At 38.4% G+C, this 24,177-nt stretch overlaps 3 protein-coding genes and 1 long non-coding RNA gene across 6 annotated transcripts in view; 2 read left to right on the top strand and 2 right to left on the bottom strand.

Moving 5' to 3' along the window:
- LOC145434526 (uncharacterized) overlaps nucleotides 1-24,177 on the top strand; it is a 369,322-nt gene that overhangs the window by 116,591 nt on the left and 228,554 nt on the right. The window lies entirely within an intron of this gene.
- Nucleotides 1-24,177, bottom strand: part of LOC145433961 (uncharacterized) — a 106,430-nt gene that overhangs the window by 7,958 nt on the left and 74,295 nt on the right. Inside the window, exons 14-19 of the mRNA XM_080311220.1 lie at nucleotides 11,324-11,371; nucleotides 11,023-11,256; nucleotides 8,836-8,904; nucleotides 6,029-6,130; nucleotides 4,664-4,828; nucleotides 2,131-2,202 (exon numbers count right to left, since the gene is read on the bottom strand). Of these exons, the coding sequence (XP_080167346.1) occupies nucleotides 2,131-2,202; nucleotides 4,664-4,828; nucleotides 6,029-6,130; nucleotides 8,836-8,904; nucleotides 11,023-11,256; nucleotides 11,324-11,371 (690 nt within the window). The remainder of the gene's footprint in view (nucleotides 1-2,130; nucleotides 2,203-4,663; nucleotides 4,829-6,028; nucleotides 6,131-8,835; nucleotides 8,905-11,022; nucleotides 11,257-11,323; nucleotides 11,372-24,177) is intronic.
- LOC145437946 (uncharacterized) lies at nucleotides 18,225-20,431 on the bottom strand. The gene is made up of 7 exons (XM_080315320.1): nucleotides 20,096-20,431; nucleotides 19,862-20,014; nucleotides 19,482-19,640; nucleotides 19,377-19,422; nucleotides 19,258-19,316; nucleotides 18,688-18,855; nucleotides 18,225-18,589 (listed from the first exon to the last, which is right to left on the bottom strand). Exons 1-7 carry the CDS (start codon nucleotides 20,189-20,191, stop codon nucleotides 18,395-18,397), a joined length of 876 nt encoding a protein of 291 aa, XP_080171446.1. The 5' UTR covers nucleotides 20,192-20,431; the 3' UTR covers nucleotides 18,225-18,394.
- On the top strand, nucleotides 21,701-24,041 carry LOC145434283 (uncharacterized). 3 transcript variants are annotated; one of them, XM_080311658.1, is made up of 7 exons: nucleotides 21,701-22,020; nucleotides 22,102-22,254; nucleotides 22,476-22,634; nucleotides 22,694-22,739; nucleotides 22,800-22,858; nucleotides 23,261-23,428; nucleotides 23,527-24,041. In XM_080311658.1, the coding sequence occupies exons 1-7, from the start codon at nucleotides 21,925-21,927 to the stop codon at nucleotides 23,719-23,721; spliced, it is 876 nt and encodes a 291-aa protein (XP_080167784.1). In that variant the 5' UTR covers nucleotides 21,701-21,924; the 3' UTR covers nucleotides 23,722-24,041. The 3 variants fall into 3 exon arrangements, with proteins under 3 accessions (XP_080167784.1, XP_080167777.1, XP_080167791.1); XM_080311651.1 differs by having other exon boundaries at nucleotides 22,694-22,858; XM_080311665.1 differs by lacking the exon at nucleotides 22,102-22,254 and having other exon boundaries at nucleotides 22,694-22,858.

Below are 24,177 nucleotides of genomic sequence, written 5' to 3'. Positions count from 1 at the left end.
GGTATGGCGCCCTCCCCCATATTATAAGGCCTGTAGTTTAGTCGAAATACAACACGGAGAAGTGGTGTCGGATACGGTGCTAACACTTTGCGCGATTAGTAAGCGTTAATATATAAATATGGCTGATCGCAAAATGACATATATTGTGTAGCTTTATTTTCGAAAACTAGAGGTATAACTAGACATGTTTTTATACTTCAACATATATGTTCTCCAGGCAAAAGAACTGAAACTAATTACTACTTCAAAATAACGGAAAATATATTTCATGTCTTTTGTCTACAAAGTTTCAACATTGATCTGCTAAAACAGGAGTAAAGTTAAAAAAAAAGTCAGAGTTCACTTTCCATACTAGGACACGCCATGGGCTGCTAGATTATAATATGATTGGTAAATGCTATATTGCGAAATGGTAGTTTCAAACGCTATGATAGGCCATATTTACTGCGATGACATAATTTATATTGGCGACAATGCGGCATGAAGGCAACCACTAAACCCGCTGCCTAAATTATAATCACGTATACGTTTGTGAAATCATATTAGTCTACTGTGCGCGAAGTGCGACAAAAATCCTGGACTTTACTCCAATTTTATGAAAATTAAATGCTGATACTCTGTGATAACAGCCACGAAATTCCTCAGGTTATCTTTCTGATTAAAGGATTAAACTACTTCTACTTGACCAACTAAAAATAGGGAAAAGTAAGTAGGTATATAACAAAATATTATGAAGTAGAAGTAGCGGGAAATTAGATCTACTTGAGTAAGTACCAAAATAGCGGAAAACTACCTGAGAACTGCAATAAAGTAGACCTACTTGCATGGTTACTGACGACCTTTGATGTGCACACCAAGCGAATGAATTCGATTTCCTGATTGAATTATTTCATTCGCCGCATTCTCTGTTCTATTTTGGGATGTTAATCGACTTGTATAGTGACCTGACACACCACATAGGCTACTCCGCCGCGGCGTAAGTTGAAATTGTGGGCTCGTTATTGACATTTATCGGGCCCTCGCTTATATCTGTTTTCATCCACTGGTGTATATGCTTGGCACACATGACCCCTCAAATGAGGAACCGTCTGCTTCAATACATTAAATAAAGTACGCCATGAATCTCTGTTATATCATATAAAATCAGGAACCGTCATCGCTAAAACCTCAAAACTTGTTATATTGTTGTTAGCCTGTTCGTCTTAGTCAAAATAATGTCATGTCAGCGTGAATCGGGAATGAATATACAGTTTGTTCCAATGTCGTTTGGGAGTGTGAAGAAACTTTTGCGATGTTTTAGCATCGCTCTGCTTTCGATAGGTATGGATGTACGTGAATTTACAAGTTGGAATGTAATCCTGATTTACACGAACAGCATGTGGGCAAGCAGGCGGTAAATTACAGTTTCGGTCGTGAATGTACAGGAAAACATGTAAATTGGATATTGTGGATCGGACTGTAACATCACAGTCTGGCGTGTATAGCGAGATTACCGGTTGGGTGTAACTTATATTAACATTGAGTGCAATTTACATTAAATATATATATTTCTGCCAAGTGTCTGGGCACCTTGCTTACAGACATTTCGCGGTAAATCGATGGTATTTTTTACAGTATAGGCCTATTATATCAAGTTCTGATTACGTACTGTCGTATATCAGTATACAATGAATGCCAGACTAGACCATCATGACTACCTTACAGAACTATGAGGACCGAAAAGTCCAAGACAATTTAGTCGACGCACTTCTCCAACGCACTTTTTCGCCATCTCTTTCTTACCCATTTTATTGACAAGAATTACTATTGCTGCATTTTTTAATTATTCTAATGGCATGGATTGCAATGTTGAAACCAGGTTTTCTAATCAGCTGAAAGGCACCCTTCATTGTTGTTATCTTCCTTCATGGGTGGATCACAAGATTTTAGTTTTATGACCGAGACATTTTTAATCTAGGGATCTGACTTGATCACCGAATTGCTGGCCCCGTCGATCCACTCAGAGCTGATACAGTGATCTTGGTTATTTGAGATTCGTTTATGTTAATGACACCGACAGAAACGAAATAGGGCTATTGGAGTTCAATACACGAAAGCTAATTAATTCAGGAACATTTATAATATTGTTACCTTTTTGAATTCTTCCTCAACATTCGACACAACAAGCCTCATGAATATAGAGAGTTTATTTTCGATGTCTTCCTGTAAAAGGTCGGTATGTTAGTAAATGCGGAGACTTTTGAAATTCTATGCTATACATTCAATTTGTAGATTTCACTGGATTGCCTACATGAAGGGATTAGACAGTGAAATAACGGAGGTGAGCTTGGTTTGGATTGCGTATGTGATTAGTACGGCGATTTTTTTAGCTAAAAAACGGAAGATTTTGACTTAAATAATCTAAATTTTGACTTTTTTGAACTAAAAAAACTGAAATTTGACCAAATTCTGACCTCACGTATGCAAATTAGGTGTTTTCACACGTAACGTTAAAATTGTACTACTTACCTTCATTTCTGGTTGGAACTGTCTGTCCTTACAAAGTTTATAGGCCTAAAGGAACACTTTTGGCTCATAAACTGACAAATTTTTACATGAAAAAAACTAGTATTTTAACGAAATCTGGCCCTATGAAGAATTGCAGTAGTTACATTACGTATTATAGTGGAATAATTAAAATTTGTTGTAGTACAACGAAAAATACTTTCCTACATTCTTGGGTAGAAAGTGTTTGTTTTGTGGTATTCATGGTGTTTGTCAACTATGCTATGGTCGTTTACAAAAGGCCGATATTCTTCATTATTTTCCGTATTGGCAACATATAGCACGGCCCACCTCTAGGCTTTTTTGTAAGACACCGCTTACGCGGATGATGTGCCGCGGATTATACCACTGCGCTATCTCGGGTAGAAAGTGTGTGTTCTTACGAAGTAGCTTGTCAATAATGGAGAAAGAACGTTCAACAGCAGCAGTTGCTAGCTGACAACACTGAAGTTGTGTGCAAACTGCTTGCTGGTGATGCACCATGTTACTTCATTCTGACAATGTTGACTATATCACAAATTTTCAGCTTGCGATTCTTGATGTAAGAACCATGCAATGCCCAAGCAGTCTTGCTTCAGTTAGGATATTGCGGTACGTTGATCATAAAACCAAGTAACTATTTGTTTCATTTGACCATTTATGATTCACAATGAGCAGACGATGGGCCGTTTACAACGGTAGGCCTATAGAGTAGGCTACAAGCTGTAAATTATCAAATGATAAGTTCACAGACAGCGCAAAATCTACGATACAAACGAAATGTAGAGGTCAAAAAATGTTTGATTTTGTAAACAATTTTAACAAATTCTTACCTAACGCTAAAATTTTGGCCTAATTTTGACTTTTTTTTACATGTCAAAAAAAAAAATCGCCCTAGTGATTAGGGTGGTTCAAATTTTGGAAATTGTTAGGAATACTGCGTATCCGTGGCTTTTTCTATTGATTAGTGTTCAAAAACAATAAAGGGCCTGAAAGAAGCTCGCAGGAAATTCGGTAAGATTTGTGGAGATACGTCTGAAAGTCATTGTTGAAGAGTGGGCGGGCCACCGACAGCAGAGTTGCGAAACGGACGGCAATCAAGAAAGCTCGGTTCTTGATTGGGCAATCGGCTAATCTTAAATGATTACTGCAACAGCTGACTCGGATTCGGGTCCTTCGCTCTACGAAATTGAAGTCTGGTTTACGGAGGTTGAGTCTGTTAGTAGAGGCCGTGGTAAGTGGTTTTGTACAAACGCGTTGTGGGTTAATGAGTCATTAGTAGTACTGTAACACGTTTTCTTTGAATGCTTTAGAGTCGATAGCAGTAATTCCTGATTTGGAGCAGCAATATTGGAGTCATGGCAGTGGCGCAGTGGCGCAACTGCGAAAGATTGTACACATGCCGCAGCGAAGAACAAGCTCTAAATCTGAGCAATACTTGGTCGGATATACTCGCGATTACATCTGTGCCTCGAGATTACCTTACGAGAAGTAATAAGTTTGTTTCTGCATGTGAAAGATCATTGTCCTCAGCCAAGCCCTACTCGTGAACTATGTAACGTGGTGGTTGATGATATGAGTATGAAAAATGGCGAGAATTGCGACAATGCAGAAATCACATGTGGTGCGATCACTTCAAAACTTGCAGGAAAGATGGCGTGATCACATGGTATGGCCACTTTAAGAAGAGCTTGAGCAGTCTTGACAGAAAACAGAAATTAAATTCAAGACTCTGACTATTCCTATGTGTCTTAGAGAACGAGCAGCAATGAGAGTTGATACCTTCAAGCTACTAAAATGATTTTAAAACGCAATTAGACAAACCGTATCGACTTTCCTGAGAGCTTCTTTCAGGCCCATCATTGTTTTTAACAATAATCTACAGAGTAAGCCATGGATACGCAGTATTCCAAACAATTTCCCAATTTTAAACAACCCTAATAGTCACACTGCGCGTAGGTTATATCTTCGCCAACGCGGATAAATAAGCATTTCAATTTTGAGGGTCAATAGAAAAAAAATACTGTAAGACATTCATTTATCCGGGATTTGTATAGAAAATGATAATATCATCTGACATCGACTGGAGGTTTATCCATAGAATTCATCAATACCGTGAATCGTCTGCAGTGATGAATACCTGAATTCTTTTCCGCATCGATACAATTTCACGCTTCGATTGATCCACCAAGGACCGAAGTTGAGTATATCCCAATAATAATGCAGGACAAATCTTATCCAGATAGCTTGAGATCACTGTCGTGACTTTCTCCTCATATATAGGGATCATCTCTCCCATCCTCTTCTGTAATAAGCGTGAAGAAGGCTCATTGGCCGAGCAAGATAATGTAATGGTTAACCGTCCGACTTCTTGATCGTTAGGTTGTGTGTTCGATCCCCGGCCGGAACAGGCATATCTTCATCAATATAATGTGATATACTATCGTATGTGTAAGCTTGATCACGAAGTAATCAAATGGCAAATAAGGGAATATATTTTGAGGTTATATATTTTTCATTAGATTGGTGCGGTCCGCCAGTTATTTGATGGTCTGAATCCGGTCAGTTACACAGGTCGAGTTTGACAACCCAAATTCAGATGATGCAGGCGAAAACGAATACCCCTTTCTCTCTCCTCAACATTGTGTCATCATTGTTTCACCATTTGAAGCCGCGGTACACTGGGTAGAACCATACATGTCCAACTCATTTATCAATGTTAAGGTATTGTAGTATGCCGTTTCAGACGGGAGTGACTCGCGAATAATATATATTTCGAGATGCTGCAAAATGAGCATTGCTAAAAACACTTCGTTATTTCCTTAGAAGCTCCTACTTCTAGTGGTAGACGAGTCAAATTTACGATGGTATTCCACTTCTACTTGAGTATCAAATATATTTACTTTGTACACATCTTCGTAATAGGGGTATATGATCACTGATCATCTATCGCTAGGAACTCGTGAATTTAAACCGGACATGCCCAATCTATATCCTACCTGTATACTTCCATTACTCATTATTCTGATCTGTGAGCAGTCTCAATATTGATTCATATGATTAGTTTTGTTTTTGTGGGGGCATCATTTTATCGATCTCAATCAAAGCAAAAGCCCGATTGAATCGAATACATGTTGTGACGAGTTGCGACGGACTATAAGTGATATCAAAATCATAGTACTAATGGGCGGTAAAAGACAAGTTTCATTTTTATGGAACCCGTCGTCTTTTTAGAGATTTCGGTTTGCATAGGCCTGTTCAGTCGAAGTTTTACACCTGAAATAATTTTCATGGTGGATTCAGCACTTACCCGTATCAATTGTCCTATGCACGGTTGACTGCCTTTTTATTTATGAATGACGTTTGCATCATAGATTACCTTCAGAAATGTCAGGAATGCGAACATTTCAAAACGTCTTGAACCTATATCTGATCAAATTATTCCGTACTTATTGAACCAAACTCTGAATATCTCATGTGCAGGCAGATCAAAGTCCAGAGTTACCTTCCCAGCTTTATATTGAGCAACATCTGGATTTTCTTTCAAAGCGTCACCAAATTCTTTTCCGATGACGTTGATGGTGGCAAGATGTTCTTCTTTCGCATGCTAATAAATATAAATAGTTTTCTAATAAAAAACTTTATATCATTTTGAGTTTCTATGGTCAATTGGTTTGTCAATATTATTATTATAGAGAAAACAGTAGTATGAGAGGACTCGTCTTGACTTACGTCAGACTCGAATCAACTTTTTCGTATGACCTGACTTGACTCGGAGCTTTGGAAAGGAGGATTGACTAGTGACTCGGAGCAAAATTTACGTCTCAATTTCAAGTCATCAATAAGGAAATGGAGTCGAATAATTAACTGCATCATTCGTATGTTTGGATTATTCGCGATACGCCGGTGACACTTGTGAGAGCAACAAGTCATTCACTGATTGTGCGTTTCACTGGTCCTCCATTGTTAAATCACAAATGAATTGGCCGCAAACAAAATGATGACAGATTACGTTGTCGTAGTAGTAATAGATTAATTGCAATTTATCTCTGTTTCGTAGACGGTTCAGTGCTAGCATTGCGCCGGGCTCACCTTCATCAAGCGTCGTGTATGATTTAAATCGGATGAGTATATAGGTTATGCATTTATATTCTCACGGATGCGTAGATGGGTAGTATATTGCACCATATCAATTTGTTGGAACTTCTCGAAGCTTCGTATTCGATCGTCTATTTTAACTGATAATAACAGATTGTAGTACAGGGGTGTCGAACTCAAATTGCGTCGCGGGCCGGATTCAAGCCTTCAGATCGATCGCGGGCCGGACCAATCAACCGATTCCAAAATGTTACCTAGTCCTCTTGCCCTTCACATGAATGCCTTAAGCGCATATGTAGATAATACACGGATCACAGGGTTTTTAAAATAGCAAGTCGAAATATCTTTATTCGCGAACAATGGAATTGGCGAAAGTACGATGATTGTCCAGTCAAATGCAGCTAAGAACCGCTAAAACCGTGGTTCCCAACCTTTTTTAGAGACGCCCCCCCTTCATGATTGTGAAAAATTTCGCGCTCCCCTATCGTCATATCACAAAATCCAACGGGGATGCTAGCAACCCCAACACATTGTTTGATGACATGGAAGGTTGTGTTGTGACTGTTGACGAGAGAATTCAAAGATATGAAAATCGGTCCATATATAGATAAACACGCGTGAATTGGAGGCAAATCGAGCAGACGGCGAAAAATATTTTCAGTTGACTGCTTCTTCACGCCCACCTTCAGATGCTTTCACCCCCCCTCCCCCCCCCCAAGGGGGCGCCACTTCGCTAAAACAATCTCGTTAACGACGATACAACTTGACACGTTTAGTGATCCCTTTGATTTAGTCGTAATCTGGCGTTAGTCTTGCATATGTGTTGTGGAGAATACAAGATATTTAACTGTAAACGCGGACGTTGGAATTCGGTTTATTATTAAACCTCGAGTTGGGTTTCTATTAGGTCTGGGAATCTATAGGATCGAAAGTGACATAGCACTGCGACCATTACAACTATTATATTTTCCATGCAAACTGCATATAAAGGTTCCGCATTGGCGTTTTCGCTTCTGTGAATAACTACTTTTTGATCCATTTCTCCATAACTTGGTGTGTACTTTGTGCCTTCTTGAAATCGGGTGTCAATTTCACAGTTTTGTCATTAGTGGTAACGAGTGAAACCACAACGCCGTAGTTACTGGTTATACTAGGGCCTATTAACATGAAAGTATTTCCTGCAAAAAATCTCAATATTTGTTACAAATGTGCTGGAAAATAGAAGAATATTTCAATCTACTAAAAATTGCTTCACGGGCCGGATGCGTATTGCCGTATGTTTGACACCCCTGCTGTAGAATGTAACTGTACTGCTACTCACGTATTTTATTAGCAGTTCCACGTGTTCGTGTGCGGTACAACGCCTTTTCGCATGTATATTTAACTATTTAACTATATATTCGTTATTTGAGTCAAGATAAAAAGCTAATGAACCTGTCTTTCACACGGCCGGCAAAATGTTATGACTTTGAACGATCACTATTAGTTCAAAAATTCAATTTGACTTGAAATTGTGACTTGACTTAATTTGACTTGACTTGACCGGAGTCACCTCTAAATATCGAGTGACTTGACTTGACGCGAGTCAAAATATGTAATGAAGGTTGAAGGTTCAGTCATTGCTGTGAAATTGGACAATAAGGAGTTCATTTTACCCTCAATACTACGATTGAGCCAGTGGTTGCTTAATAGGCCAGACTATCCAGTCACCTGATTGATGTGGACGAAGTAGGGTGTCTGTAAGGCTCTCCGAATTGGCGAAGAGTAGAATCATTCTGCTCGAAGCGTTTTAGGATACACAAAACGTGAAAGATTCTGCGGAAATCGTGTTGTTGATTAGAAGCGACGTTGGTGCATAACCGCGACTTCCGGGGAAGTGAGTTAACGTGGGATGCGTTGCGACACTCATGTATTGTGACTCTCCACAACACGGGGTAGGCTACGCTGAGACATATACGTCGCTTGTTTTATGTTGGCAGATGTAAATAGATTTTGGGAAGTACAAAACGTCGGTATCTCAACCAGAAATATGTGCTTACTGCCATAATTATTGTACCATCGCCATTTAGACTTGAGCTATCTATAAAGATATAAATTCGGTTCAAGTGACAGGTGCACGGAACATCGTGGTTCGGTACAGATCTGCTATAGAGATCGCCGCGATAAATGAGGCAACAAGTGTCTACAACGTTGACACAAAAGTTCGAGACCTACCTCGTCATCACGACCTTTTACCAGCCCAACAGCCTTGCCCATCATACGACCGGCCTTTGCTAGACCATCCTATAATAAAAAGTGATTGAGCATAAAATCATGGTTGGAGGTGTCGACATAGTCAACTAAATCAATTGAACGCGTTATGGCCGCCAATCGCTCGCAACATGGGAACATCCACGACTTGCCCAACATGGAATAAATTCAAAAGGGGCACATCGCAATACTTCACCATATATTTATTATGATGAAAACATTTTCAATATTACCTTTAGAGCAGCGCTTTTCTTATTCAGATACTGATTTCACCAAATTTGCGCGAGAAGAAACATCTTGAAAGTTGATATCATACGTGAAACTCATCAGCTCCAAATATGATCTAATTGTCAAAGTTATGCAAATTCACCATGGCCCACATATACCTCTTGGCTCGATCCTAATTTTGTAAGCAGGAAACATTTTAAAATTCAGCAGGTCGAAGGTAACCAACTGGTCATTAATTAGTTATTAGACGATCTGAATTTTGAGATAAAGTATGTCGTAGCATTCCTAAGCTTCGTTATACACGCAATATCGGTGGTTTCGTATTACTTAATATATAGGTAGGCGGAAGGTGCTGTCTTCTTTCTCAGAAAACAAATGATTGATATGGTATATCGAAGAGAGAACATCATTCTCCATGGTCTCAGAAGACCAAAAACTCGCAATAACAGACAACGTGATATATGTCGGCCAACAGTCAATTAACGCGCTTCGCGCGGATGCTCTCACGCTTTACGGGTGGGTACCTCAATTGCATATATATAACGAGCCTCATTTCAACAGAAAAAGTCCAGCGTATCGCACAACATTATTACCATGTAATCTAAGGCTATTACTACTTTCACCGTATTTACGAGACGTGTACGCACGTATACGGACGACGTGTTTATGCATTCTAAAGCAATGAATAATTTACACCGTTCGCAAGTTTGCAGTAGCGCGGAGCATGGACCGGAGCCGGATTGGATATCCAGCCTGAGTTTTTCAATTTTGGCCGGACCGGATCGAAGCCGGATCAGTACTTTTTTGATAAGGCCTGAATCTCTCTGGATAAGCATGACGTTTGTAACTAAATAACTACACGCAAGTAACCGTCAAGCCAGTGCGGAAGGAAACGAGCCATTTTTTTTAAATTTTCGGAACCACCGTACCGTTTTGGACCGGATTTCCGGCAGGACTTTTTCATTTTTGACCGGAGCCGGATCGGAGCCGGATCAGTACTTTTTCCTGATACGGTCGGAGCCGAATCGGAGCCGGACCAGAGAATTGGCCAACCGGATCGGAGCCGAACCAGAGAATTTGTCGATCCACTCCGCACTAGTTTGCAGTGATGTGATTGTTTGAATATGTTATCTTCCGGGAGAGTAAGCGAATCACGTCGATTTCCCACTTTAAACATGCTTACTACTAGTTGCAAATTCTTGGAGCGTGCGTTGCATGTCTTGCCGAATAGTAATTTGCACATTCCCACCCTTCCATCACAGAACTCTCTGTTTCAATGCGTGAGCAAGTATCAATTTACGAATACTGTACCGTCACAGCGACAATTGTCACTTTGAGCTCTCCTGCTCTCCGCCTCCAATGCAAAATACAGTGATACGAGAAGAATTAAGAGATTTTGAGCTATCTTTTGAGCAAACCAATCAACTCCTTTTACATTTCTACCATAGCTGGATCATATTCAGCTTTGTCAAGTTGGTGTATTGGGTGGTCCCGGATAAAATTTCGTCATTGCAGAGCACGTAATTCCCACCGACGTTGGCCCTGCTATCATTTACTCTACAAATGTGACTTCTTGGGTGTTGCAATATTTTCTCAAACCAGAGTCCATTAGACGACTACCGATTGTTATCAACCGAATGCCAATTGAAACTTGAGGATATAAAAAAACCAAGATGAATCATCAATAAACAAAACCATATTATTAGTGATTGCTTTCATAATTGAATATATTGCGGGCGGCAAAATTAGCATCTCCTGGCCGCATTCGGCCTGCGTGTTGAGAACCCCGGGATTAGATCGTTGAAGTAATCGGTGCGTGTCTACTGACCTTAAATGAAAATTGTACCGTAAAATCAAATTTCTATTTGGTGTTTTCGAGGCAGAAGCCTAATAAACAGAGTCGTCAATCTTCATAGAACTCACCTTACTAATTTGCAGAGTTGTATCAGCTGGTAGCTGTAGCGGTGTAAAAACTTGAGGAGGATAAGTTTGAGTGATGTTGGTCCATTCGCCAAATAATGTTCTGTTCAATTTTAGCAAGCTCCATTTTTCAAGGTCGTCCAGATTGCTCTTCCAATAATTGTCATACACGTTTCGTTGAACTTGATTGTAAATATCAATCATGTCATTTTGAGTCAGCGTAAGAGACTTTATCTCCTGAATCATAGGATTTAAAGTGAGAATATTGTACCTCAACTTGTCGTGGTATTCAGCTAACACTCACTCTCCATTGGTCCTCTTCTCTTGCAGTTGAAGGTTTCAGAAATATCGACTAGAATGAAAAGAGTTATTGATCTACCGGGTGACTACGCTAGATGTCAGTGAATTAGAATTTCGGAAATTTCGACAATGTGAATGACTAACAATCGCCCATCAAAATTGCATACCTTAAGGCAGGGGTCACCAACCTTTTTGCACCCGAGAGCTACTTTTTGATACTGATTGATGCCACGGGCACCATTTACTCCCGCCGTTTACCCTCCTGAATTTCCACTTCGAAATTCATGGGGCAGTAATCACATTGCGGTAAGACTTCTTTCCAAGACAGTCTCGTAAAATCAAAACATCTCATTTCAACTAGCTCTTCACTGGCATTTATTAAGAAATTATGAATTACTTAGCACCATAGCACCTATTTGTATAAATAATGCAACAGTCAACTCAAATCAAGTCAACTTTGGACTGGACGGTGGACATCTTGTTATCTCTATTTACGTATATCAGTCAGTGGGAAGGCTGGCATTGCATGTTATCAGCTATTGCGCTGAATCCGTCTTGAAAATGATATGTTTTCATTCTTTTTCCTGACATTTCTGCGATCGCTAACGTTAGCTTGTTTGTAAAGGCCGTATCACACGAGCTGTGCCGGCTTTATCAGCGTTGCGAGCGCCGGCTTCGGGATTGGGGCATTGTTAAGTCAGAATGACCTTGGTAGGTATATGTTGCCAAAGAGTCTCGAAAGGATTTGATTGACAAGCGAATCCACTTGTCGAGCATTATACCGGGCAGTGACAACTATTACAGAAAATGAGAAACACGGCTATCTGCTACCGAATAGTAATGCCATTTGCTCATGTGTCATTGTACTGGATGTCCACTGTCCAGCTTCACCACCGACATTTCAAGGAGACCGTAGATAGCATTCCGCCATATGTCGCCTGTATAGGTAGTGCTCAGTGCTCAGTCTTCGATATCTTGTGATTCGATTAGGCTACATGTTGGTATATTACTAGTTGTAATTGGGGATATTAGCTATCATCATTTTAAGTGTTTATATATATGTATTGTCATTTCCAAGTCTCATGCTATAGTGTGATTTAAACGACAATAGCTATATCACTCAATTTATCTATTTAAAAGCTCGCTGGTGATAATCTGACGAATATTGGCAAATGTTGCTATTCGATCTATTTTCAGAACAGGCTCGCGGGCACCACATCTGGTCCTCGCGGGCTACCTGGTGCCCGCGGGCACCGGGTTGGTGACCCCTGCCTTAAGGAGTGATACGGCTAACATGTATCGCTAGTATTCCGGCGTATAGGCTACGTCTGCATCCATATAGTTATGGTTTCATTTAAAACAAGGGCCCTAATTTAAAATATGTTTTTTATGCTATTTATGTTTTTTAAAGCCATGACGTCACCAAGTATTCAACGATATATTGAAGTGCCATATCTATTCTTTAGATGTGACAGCTTGCAGTTCACGCTCAAACTGCAATAAAAATCACTGAAATGTCAACAAACTTCTCTATCAGATCACTTTTACAAGCTGCCATGCGGTAGAAGATCAGCTAATACGTGACATTTCTAGTTCATGATGACAAAACATGACCTGTTAATGATTCGTGACTGAAGATTGCGATTTGGTTTGGTGCGACCTTCTCGTACAGTTACTCGATTTCGGATTGACTGGGTCAGTAGTAGTAGTATAGCCTGTCTTTATACCCCCTCCAATCAGCGTCGAGTATTTGATCACGTGACATCTGTTAGCCAATCAGAATGCAGAAGGATGTGGGTTTGGTTCCAATACGAGAGAGGTTTTGGTTGAGCGAGAGATAGCATAGTTCCAGTCCAGTAACGCTGAGATATTTATTACGTCATTGCGTAAGTTGATTACCTATGATTGCGTATTGCAGCATGTTCATGATTGCGTCACATGCGTAGTTGATTACTTTATTTATTACGAGAGCGGCTTTGCTTAGTTCCACGTGTAACGCTGAGATATTTATTACGTCATTGAGTAAGTTGATTACCTATGATTGCGTATTGCAGCATGTTCATGATCACGTCATATGCGATTACTTTAGTTATTACGAGAGCGGCTTTGCTTAGTTCCAGTAATGCTCAGATATGATTACGTTATGATTGCGTCTAGTTCCAGTCCAATAACACTGAGAAATACGTTAATACGATTGTGTAGTTGAAGCATGTTCATGATTACGTCGTATGTGTAGTTGATTACTTTAGTAACACCGAGATATGATTACGTTAATATTGCGTTGATTGCCTTTGCAGTTGAAGCAAGTGCAAGGTAATATATAACGTATAATATTTATTACATGATTATTCGCTGTAGGCTGTAGATTGAATATGTCAAAGATTACTGCTAATGATATATACGTCATAATGAATCGAATTGACCTGATGAACTGGTATAGGTTTGCACGTGAAAAACTTGAGCTATCTGACAATGAAATTGCCGAATGTCAATACATGGATTGCTATAACTTAACTGAGCAACGATATCAAATGATACAGTTATGGATTCGTAAAAATGGTCGTTACGCTACGATGAACAAACTTGAAGAATTAGTTCACAGCTGTCAGATACCTTCGAATAGCAATTCAAATGCTCTGTTGAAAGACATAACGTACTAAGAGGAGAATTGCGCGGACTAGTGAATAATGAAGATGCTCTCAGAAGACTTCAATATCGATGAAAATGGCTAATTTCACGTAAAATCATAAGATATTCTAATCATTGAAATCATGTAGATTATAACAGTGAACGTCTTTTGTACAAACTAATTCTTCAACAAGATAATCAACAATTTAACGAAAACTCAAATAGATATTCACAAAGCAACAATATTAAAAAAAAGATGTTCACCGTTATAAGCCACAATGATGTCAATGAATATAGAAAAAATATTAATAATATTAATACTCCTCAGTTAGAATGAAATATTTTAAAAGATTCAAATCATGTTTTGATTCTTATAATAACGTAAGCTAATTATTTTCATCAACATCACAAGATAATTGATAAATTAACTAAATAATAAATAAGATATTCACAAAGCAGCAATATTAATAAAATAATCAGTGGTAACAACACATGGAAATGGCTAATTTCACGCAATATTATAAGATATTCATATTACTAGGTAATTTTTTGATATTATTACGTTGATTTGTGTGTCAATATTAGTGTAAAATGAAAGCATTTTGTAGTGCATACGCTAAGGTACTGCGACACTATCCATTAACCAAGAAGGTATTCAGTTAATTCCCTATAGAGCACAGCTGTTGTCACAATGAAATGTTGACTATCGAATGAAGTTTATTATTGTGTATTGATAGGATACACCTTCATGAGGTTGCAAGGTATTTGAATTTTGTGTAGCGCTAATTCTAATTAAACTTGGAGCTTGTTGTACAAAAGATGTTCACCGTTATAAGCTACAATGATTTCAATGAATAATGAAAGAAATAATAATAATCATTAATATTCCAAAGTTGGAACCAAAGTAATAATACTTGAAAAATGAAATATTTTAAACATATTTAAATCCAGTAAATTGTACTTCTACTCCAAGTAGCAATTCGCCTACTGACTGGAATTTAATCGAATTTGGTATGCCGCAATCATAGAGAAAAAGTAGATTTTCTCAAATATTTGATGTAGGTATTTATTGTTAGCTGCTGTTATAGGGATATTTCGCAATAGCAGTGCATTCGTATCACCGACTGTTTGCGGTCAAAGGAGATCGCTATAGACCAATAAATTACTTATAGCGGAAATGATGTTGAGCTGTACCAACGTAGTTAACTATCAAGTTCATCGTTATACACAATGATTTATCATTGATTAATTATCCACTTCGATTCGAGAGTTCAATTGCAAATTTTTAATCATTTAGTACCATCTTTCATCAAATTCTATAAGTCTTGCATTATATTGAAATCCCAGAACAACTAGAAATATGTATTAAAAATCCAGTGACGTAAACATTTTGATAGCACTGTGTAAATGACATATCGCAATATTATTACCCTACTCGCCTCACATATGTCTCACTAAACAATGCATTCGCTATTTAGTATTAATATTGTTCCACGCATTAGCCTGCAAATGTAGTATAATATAATGAGATAAGATTGTTTGATATGCAGGTCGCGCATGAAGCAGATCTCTCCACCCTGTACTATAGTAATGTGTTAGATGTGTGCTCAAATGTTTATTGTGAATAAGACCAGTTACGCTCCAGCTACCGTGTTGGTTAACCCGTTGTGAAATTTCTGCGGCCATATCTTCACCGTCACACTTATACTCTACGCGAACGCTATATTGTAGCTTAATTTCTTTATGTAGTACGTGCAAACATATGATGTGTGTCTCTCAATTTCCTTTCAAAATCCATATGATACAACAGCTGGCCTCTACAGGGAATTAACTGAATACATTCTTGACCAATGGATCGTGTCGCAGTACCTTACCCTATGCACTACAAAATGCTATCATTTTACACAGTAATAATGAGACACAAACCAAAGTAATGATATCAGAAAATTGCCTAATAATATGAATATCTTAAGATTTTTGCGTGAAATTAGTCATTTTCTAGTGTTGTTATTGTTTCACTAGCACTGATTTTTCTAATAATATTGTTGCTTTGTTAATATCTTATTAATTTTTTAGTTAAAGTATCAATTATCTTGTGTTGTTGATGAAAATAATTAGCTTGTACAAAAGACGTTCACTATTAAAATATACACGATTTAAATGATTATTAAAAAATAAGCTGATGCAAGTTTCCAGAATGCTGATGCTAACTATGCTGTTGGAGCCTTTCCAAATAGCAATACGCAGTACAGTTATCGCAGATGGATGCAAAATAGTCCTAATTCTCAACAATTTGAATTGTCTCGAAATCACACTTATTGCGATATCAAATCCCCGCATTTAGTTGTATTTAGGGCTATTGCACAAGCTATCTCCAATATGCTGCAATATAGAGAGGTTCAAACTTGTCTAGGGTATTCACTTCCCGTCAACTAGCTTTTAAAGACACATTGATAAGCGCGCCTATTTAATTACCTAATTTTCTTGACTGTCTTCGAATATTTCATCGACTATCATAAGGAACATTCGCTCATCGCTCATCATTCGCTCATCATATATATATTACATTGACTTTAATATCACTATAACGGAACTATAACGAAATATGATGTGTATGAGAGCTGTCGGTGTAAATCAAGAAGTAAGCATATAATAGGTGTATGTAGCAGGTTTTCACCATAATGTAGGGTGCTTATCAACAATTTTTGTATATCGAATGTTTGTAGCTCTAGGAAGATATTCGTATTGGAGACTACGATTATATCTTCAAGAATATCAACATAACCAGCATATCAACCAGAACTTTTAGGTTCGTTTTCCGATAGAAACCTCGGAAATATCTCATCATAAGCAGCGTATTACGCTTACTCTTGGCTGTTCCATCAAGCTCCGTACACCTTGATCTTTTCGGATACATTGGCATTGCGGAATATGCAACGTTCAGCATTGGATGAACATTCCTAACAAAGGCATAGGTGTCCCCAGGGAACCAAGCTAACTTCGCTTCTATTCTTTTACATTGTTTGCAAAGCACGGTATTTTGTAATTCCATGAGACTTCAGTGGTTCTAGAATACTAAATTATTGAGAGTCGAATAAACTGTCAATTAACTAAGCATAAAGTATATGATATTCAAAAATATTTAAAGGTTACGTCGTTGAACAACCCCGATATGATCATACAGCGAAAGTATAGCCCCAAATAGCGCTAATATCTCCCAAGCATAAACAATAACGTGGTCGAAATGTACGTTTTATTGCAAATTTATCTCTAAACAGAATGAGCTGTAGCTTATCACATTCGAATTACTGAGTGAAATTGACATAGAACTATTAGGTCAAGCCGAAACATCTTCACTTCAGTTATCATTCCCATGAGGCTACTAGTTATAGCAGAGGCGGGCAAACTGCGATTCGCGCCTGTAGCACTTTATTGATTTCACGTGCGTTTCGCTATTTTGTTAAAGAAGTTCAACCTGATTATATGTTAATGCATCTATAGCGTATTAGAAATATGCGAATGGTGGCCCTATACAGCCTTCGAAATTAGCAATTGAACTCTCGAATTCAACCTGATCATCAATCAATGACAAATCATTGTTTTCAACGCTATTTTTTGTGGTTCACTGACTCACAACCTTTAGTGACCCGCAGAGCACTTACGTTAGTTGAACTTTGGCCTCAGTTGGACTGTAGATTACTAACCTACGGATAGATACGCAAGTCCCGTCGTTACGCTCCGACAAGCAGTTACACTTGTTGCTGAGCAATCCAAAAGAAGCATAATTGGTGGAGTTATAGCTTGCGTCCCGAGGGCTGAAATGTAATGAAACTGGTCTTAATCGAGAGCTACTGCCTCACTGATTCCGAAAATACAAATTCAAATCGTGCCGGGGATATGGAACCACCTCAAAACATCTCTCAAAATCTGAAAATCGACATAGTTCCAACAATGGCACCACCGCAACAGGATGAACATAACAATGGCCAATTTCGTCAAGCGATTGTTCAGAGCAATTTCGATTTTCAGACTTTGAGGGATGGTTTGACATGGTTCCATTTCCCTGACAAGATTTTAATTTGTATTCTCAGAATCAGTGCGACAGTAGCTCTCGATTAAGAGACCAGTTTCAATAAATTTCACCTCTCAGGTCGCAAGTTGTAATACCACCAATTATGGTGCTTTTAGATTGCTGAGCAATAAGTGTAACTGCTTGCCGGAGCGTAACGACGGGACTTGCGTATCTATCCGTAGGTTGGTAATCTATAGTTTTACCACCCCTGCTCTAAACCATAACCATAACAACTTGAGTAAGTACTGTCACTAGGCAAACCCTAGCAGAGTTATGCTCAAATTATATCAAATATTGCATGGAATATGGCAAATGAACACGCCAAGTATTATCAAGTGAAGGAAAACGAACGCCTAATTCCCTCTAGATACATATTTATTCGGAAAATCTCCCATTACAGGGTGAGTACAGTTGATTTCTCAAGGTCTTCCTATCTTCCCCACTTAAGCGCGGTAAGACTAGTTTGACTTCGCGGCATTCAGGATTATATCTCACGAAGCTCTGAATGGAATTCACGTATTTCACGTCGACTATCGTTCTGTTGCTATCACTGAGGTCGATTGCCTTTAGCTGTTCATTGAATAATAGGCGATTTAGATCAATTTAAAAAATACAGAAACGAACTGCATCGCTACATCGGGATCTACTATTGAGCAGAAAGATCTTACTGTAGCGCATCGCTTTCCCGTCTCTTCGCTCAGATTCCTGATTTGCATGGAAAGCATCTTGCAATTACTCAGATTAAATTCTTCCACACGGGAATTGCACAGGACTTTAGTTAGTGTTTTGTAGCAGGATGAAATGCCAGGATTTCTACTTAAATCCAGCGAGTGCAGCTAAAACATGGTGTAATGTTCAAATATTTTACGAGACTACAAATGACTCGACACCTGTAATAGATTAGTCATAATATTATTTATCAACAGTTGAGCAATTTTCGCGATGTCTGCTCCTAATAGCAAAACTGATGCAACACCGAAGACAATAATGAAGCTCGAAAGGTTATTGAAGAAACCATCTAAACTAGATTTAAAATGAATGAACGATTGAAAAAACCTCTTGCTTAGAAGCAGTGATAGTATTTATTTTCAGACGTGATCAGAAACACTTTATTGATGATAAAAGTTCTATCGATCGATGAAATGTCATGCTTGAGTATGACTGAAACTCACATAAGCATTAGACTGTGATTGATTATTTCAGTTACAAAACATAACGGATCTAGTTCAAATGATCACCTCATGAATTCCGAGACCTTTATTTAATACGATTAGTGAGTCTTCGTCCAATTCGCAAGCTGAAAGTCGAACGTTTTTCGTGTTATGCTTTCTTACAAAGCATCCAACTTCTTTCAAACCTGTCGGTTCCATATCCGTATTATAACTCAGATCAAGGTTTTCGACCTACAATTACAGTAATTTATTTCAAAATGACACACAAAACTATAGAAACGAGTGAGTACCTCGATAGAAGCAAAACTTTCAAAAGCGCGAATTTCCTCTGGTGTAAGGTCACACCCCTTCATGATAAGAGTAACCGCTTTGTCTTTACAAAGTAAGGCAGGCAGCGCGGTCATACACTCTTCATCCAGCTGATTGTAGCTGATGTCAAGATATTGGAGCTGAACAAATATAGGAAACTGTCAATTTACGATCAGCATTGATCAGATATAAAACATTTCAAACTGATAACAGAAAAAAAATGTTGATTAGCCACTCACGTCATAATATACGCGAAATGTGCTAAGAGTAAACTAGAATTTCCTCTATCCATCCATCTCTGTACAATCGCTCACACAGAATGTGATCATTAACGACTATACCCAGCAATAATCGCACATACCTTACTGTTTTTGAGCTGTAGAGCAACGAAATCTTTTGACTGCAAGTGCGAGTTCACAAGTGACAAATAGGTTAGATCGTTCGAAATAATAGTCGCGAGTTGCGTAAAGTTAATGTTTTCCCCGTAGCTGAGATTGAGGTTTCGTAATTTCACCTATGGGAACGAGGTATTAGGAAATCTCACTTCGAGAGGTTCTATACTAGATTAGCGCCTAGCTTTTCCCATCATCAATACCTGATGCCGCCTGATAAGTTGATCCAAAATGATTAGAAAATCTTCGGATCCATCACTTTCTTCCAGATTGAGCTCCGTCGAACCACACTCCTTCATCAACTCGCATATTACTGGGAGGAGGTTTTCAATGTTGTCGTGTGCTGTAACGCTGAGTTTTCTTATTTCGACCTGAACGAGCGCAAAACTTCACACATAAAATGCTAAATGAGCTATGAACAGTTTAACACTGATCAACTTTAGCTATAGCCTATCTAATAAGGCTATTGAGACTGATTCCTATACAAGTAGCAATTGAGCATTGTTCGCTACGTTACCTTCAATTCTCGCCTTAACACATCAGTAATAGGGAACAACGCGATTACGATAAAAGTTTTTTTAAAGTCGTATCTGAATACTTATATTGAACGTGAATTTATAATGATCAGTGACTACGAGTGAATGTGTGAAGGCGTTTACCACAAATTCAAATCCACGAATTTTATCCAGTAGAATCTTTACGAGGTTTTCATTGAGATCGCATTGGCGAAATTCTAACTCATACACGCGACATTGCTGAATAAGACCATTCGCGATATTATGTATATCCAATTCAGTCGTAGTTTGGTGATAGAGCCCATAAGGAATATTCACGTCATCATGATCCGTAAGTACTAATTGATGGTACATCCTCTTTTCAGCTTAAGGATGTAAACTAAAAAATGTTGTATGCCTCCCTGATGAGTTTAATTATAATATACTTATAATGGTACAGTGATTTTTCAATAACGAAACTCTTTTACAGCATGAGCAGAATAATTTCATAATAAACATAAAATACCTGCTGTCGATGATTTGTACTAATTTGCGGCGCGTTCAATTACCTCATGCGGCTCAAAAATATAGTAAGCATGGCGATTGGTATTCGTTGAGTTGAATAAACATTAAAAACAATATATTTCCGCGCCCTTGGGTTGTAGGGTTAGGAGGAATTAGGTTTAGGAGGGCGCGGAAATATATTGTTTTTAATGTTTATTCAACTCAACGAATACCAATCGCCATGCTTACTATATTTTTGAGCCGCATGAGTTAATTGAACGCGCCGCAAATTAGTACAAATCATCGACAGCAGGTATTTTATGTTTATTATGAAATTATTCTGCTCATGCTGTAAAAGAGTTTCGTTATTGAAAAATCACTGTACCATTATAAGTATATTATAATTAAACTCATCAGGGCGGCATACAACATTTTTTAGTTTACATCCTTAAGCTGAAAAGAGGATGTACCATCAATTAGTACTTACGGATCATGATGACGTGAATATTCCTTATGGGCTCTATGACCAAACTACGACTGAATTGGATATACATAATATCGCGAATGGTCTTATTCAGCAATGTCGCGTGTATGAGTTAGAATTTCGCCAATGCGATCTCAATGAAAACCTCGTAAAGATTCTACTGGATAAAATTCGTGGATTTGAATTTGTGGTAAACGCCTTCACACATTCACTCGTAGTCACTGATCATTATAAATTCACGTTCAATATAAGTATTCAGATACGACTTTAAAAAAACTTTTATCGTAATCGCGTTGTTCCCTATTACTGATGTGTTAAGGCGAGAATTGAAGGTAACGTAGCGAACAATGCTCAATTGCTACTTGTATAGGAATCAGTCTCAATAGCCTTATTAGATAGGCTATAGCTAAAGTTGATCAGTGTTAAACTGTTCATAGCTCATTTAGCATTTTATGTGTGAAGTTTTGCGCTCGTTCAGGTCGAAATAAGAAAACTCAGCGTTACAGCACACGACAACATTGAAAACCTCCTCCCAGTAATATGCGAGTTGATGAAGGAGTGTGGTTTGACGGAGCTCAATCTGGAAGAAAGTGATGGATCCGAAGATTTTCTAATCATTTTGGATCAACTTATCAGGCGGCATCAGGTATTGATGATGGGAAAAGCTAGGCGCTAATCTAGTATAGAACCTCTCGAAGTGAGGTTTCCTAATACCTCGTTCCCATAGGTGAAATTACGAAACCTCAATCTCAGCTACGGGGAAAACATTAACTTTACGCAACTCGCGACTATTATTTCGAACGATCTAACCTATTTGTCACTTGTGAACTCGCACTTGCAGTCAAAAGATTTCGTTGCTCTACAGCTCAAAAACAGTAAGGTATGTGCGATTATTGCTGGGTATAGTCGTTAATGATCACATTCTGTGTGAGCGATTGTACAGAGATGGATGGATAGAGGAAATTCTAGTTTACTCTTAGCACATTTCGCGTATATTATGACGTGAGTGGCTAATCAACATTTTTTTTCTGTTATCAGTTTGAAATGTTTTATATCTGATCAATGCTGATCGTAAATTGACAGTTTCCTATATTTGTTCAGCTCCAATATCTTGACATCAGCTACAATCAGCTGGATGAAGAGTGTATGACCGCGCTGCCTGCCTTACTTTGTAAAGACAAAGCGGTTACTCTTATCATGAAGGGGTGTGACCTTACACCAGAGGAAATTCGCGCTTTTGAAAGTTTTGCTTCTATCGAGGTACTCACTCGTTTCTATAGTTTTGTGTGTCATTTTGAAATAAATTACTGTAATTGTAGGTCGAAAACCTTGATCTGAGTTATAATACGGATATGGAACCGACAGGTTTGAAAGAAGTTGGATGCTTTGTAAGAAAGCATAACACGAAAAACGTTCGACTTTCAGCTTGCGAATTGGACGAAGACTCACTAATCTTATTAAATAAAGGTCTCGGAATTCATGAGGTGATCATTTGAACTAGATCCGTTATGTTTTGTAACTGAAATAATCAATCACAGTCTAATGCTTATGTGAGTTTCAGTCATACTCAAGCATGACATTTCATCGATCGATAGAACTTTTATCATCAATAAAGTGTTTCTGATCACGTCTGAAAATAAATACTATCACTGCTTCTAAGCAAGAGGTTTTTTCAATCGTTCATTCATTTTAAATCTAGTTTAGATGGTTTCTTCAATAACCTTTCGAGCTTCATTATTGTCTTCGGTGTTGCATCAGTTTTGCTATTAGGAGCAGACATCGCGAAAATTGCTCAACTGTTGATAAATAATATTATGACTAATCTATTACAGGTGTCGAGTCATTTGTAGTCTCGTAAAATATTTGAACATTACACCATGTTTTAGCTGCACTCGCTGGATTTAAGTAGAAATCCTGGCATTTCATCCTGCTACAAAACACTAACTAAAGTCCTGTGCAATTCCCGTGTGGAAGAATTTAATCTGAGTAATTGCAAGATGCTTTCCATGCAAATCAGGAATCTGAGCGAAGAGACGGGAAAGCGATGCGCTACAGTAAGATCTTTCTGCTCAATAGTAGATCCCGATGTAGCGATGCAGTTCGTTTCTGTATTTTTTAAATTGATCTAAATCGCCTATTATTCAATGAACAGCTAAAGGCAATCGACCTCAGTGATAGCAACAGAACGATAGTCGACGTGAAATACGTGAATTCCATTCAGAGCTTCGTGAGATATAATCCTGAATGCCGCGAAGTCAAACTAGTCTTACCGCGCTTAAGTGGGGAAGATAGGAAGACCTTGAGAAATCAACTGTACTCACCCTGTAATGGGAGATTTTCCGAATAAATATGTATCTAGAGGGAATTAGGCGTTCGTTTTCCTTCACTTGATAATACTTGGCGTGTTCATTTGCCATATTCCATGCAATATTTGATATAATTTGAGCATAACTCTGCTAGGGTTTGCCTAGTGACAGTACTTACTCAAGTTGTTATGGTTATGGTTTAGAGCAGGGGTGGTAAAACTATAGATTACTAACCTACGGATAGATACGCAAGTCCCGTCGTTACGCTCCGGCAAGCAGTTACACTTATTGCTCAGCAATCTAAAAGCACCATAATTGGTGGTATTACAACTTGCGACCTGAGAGGTGAAATTTATTGAAACTGGTCTCTTAATCGAGAGCTACTGTCGCACTGATTCTGAGAATACAAATTAAAATCTTGTCAGGAAATGGAACCATGTCAAACCATCCCTCAAAGTCTGAAAATCGAAATTGCTCTGAACAATCGCTTGACGAAA

This window comes from Botryllus schlosseri, chromosome 1, assembly GCF_051294905.1.
Source record: "Botryllus schlosseri isolate E-star chromosome 1, Bs_hap1, whole genome shotgun sequence".
Lineage (NCBI taxonomy): Eukaryota > Metazoa > Chordata > Ascidiacea > Stolidobranchia > Styelidae > Botryllus > Botryllus schlosseri.
This window is presented reverse-complemented; position numbering and strand designations above follow the sequence as displayed.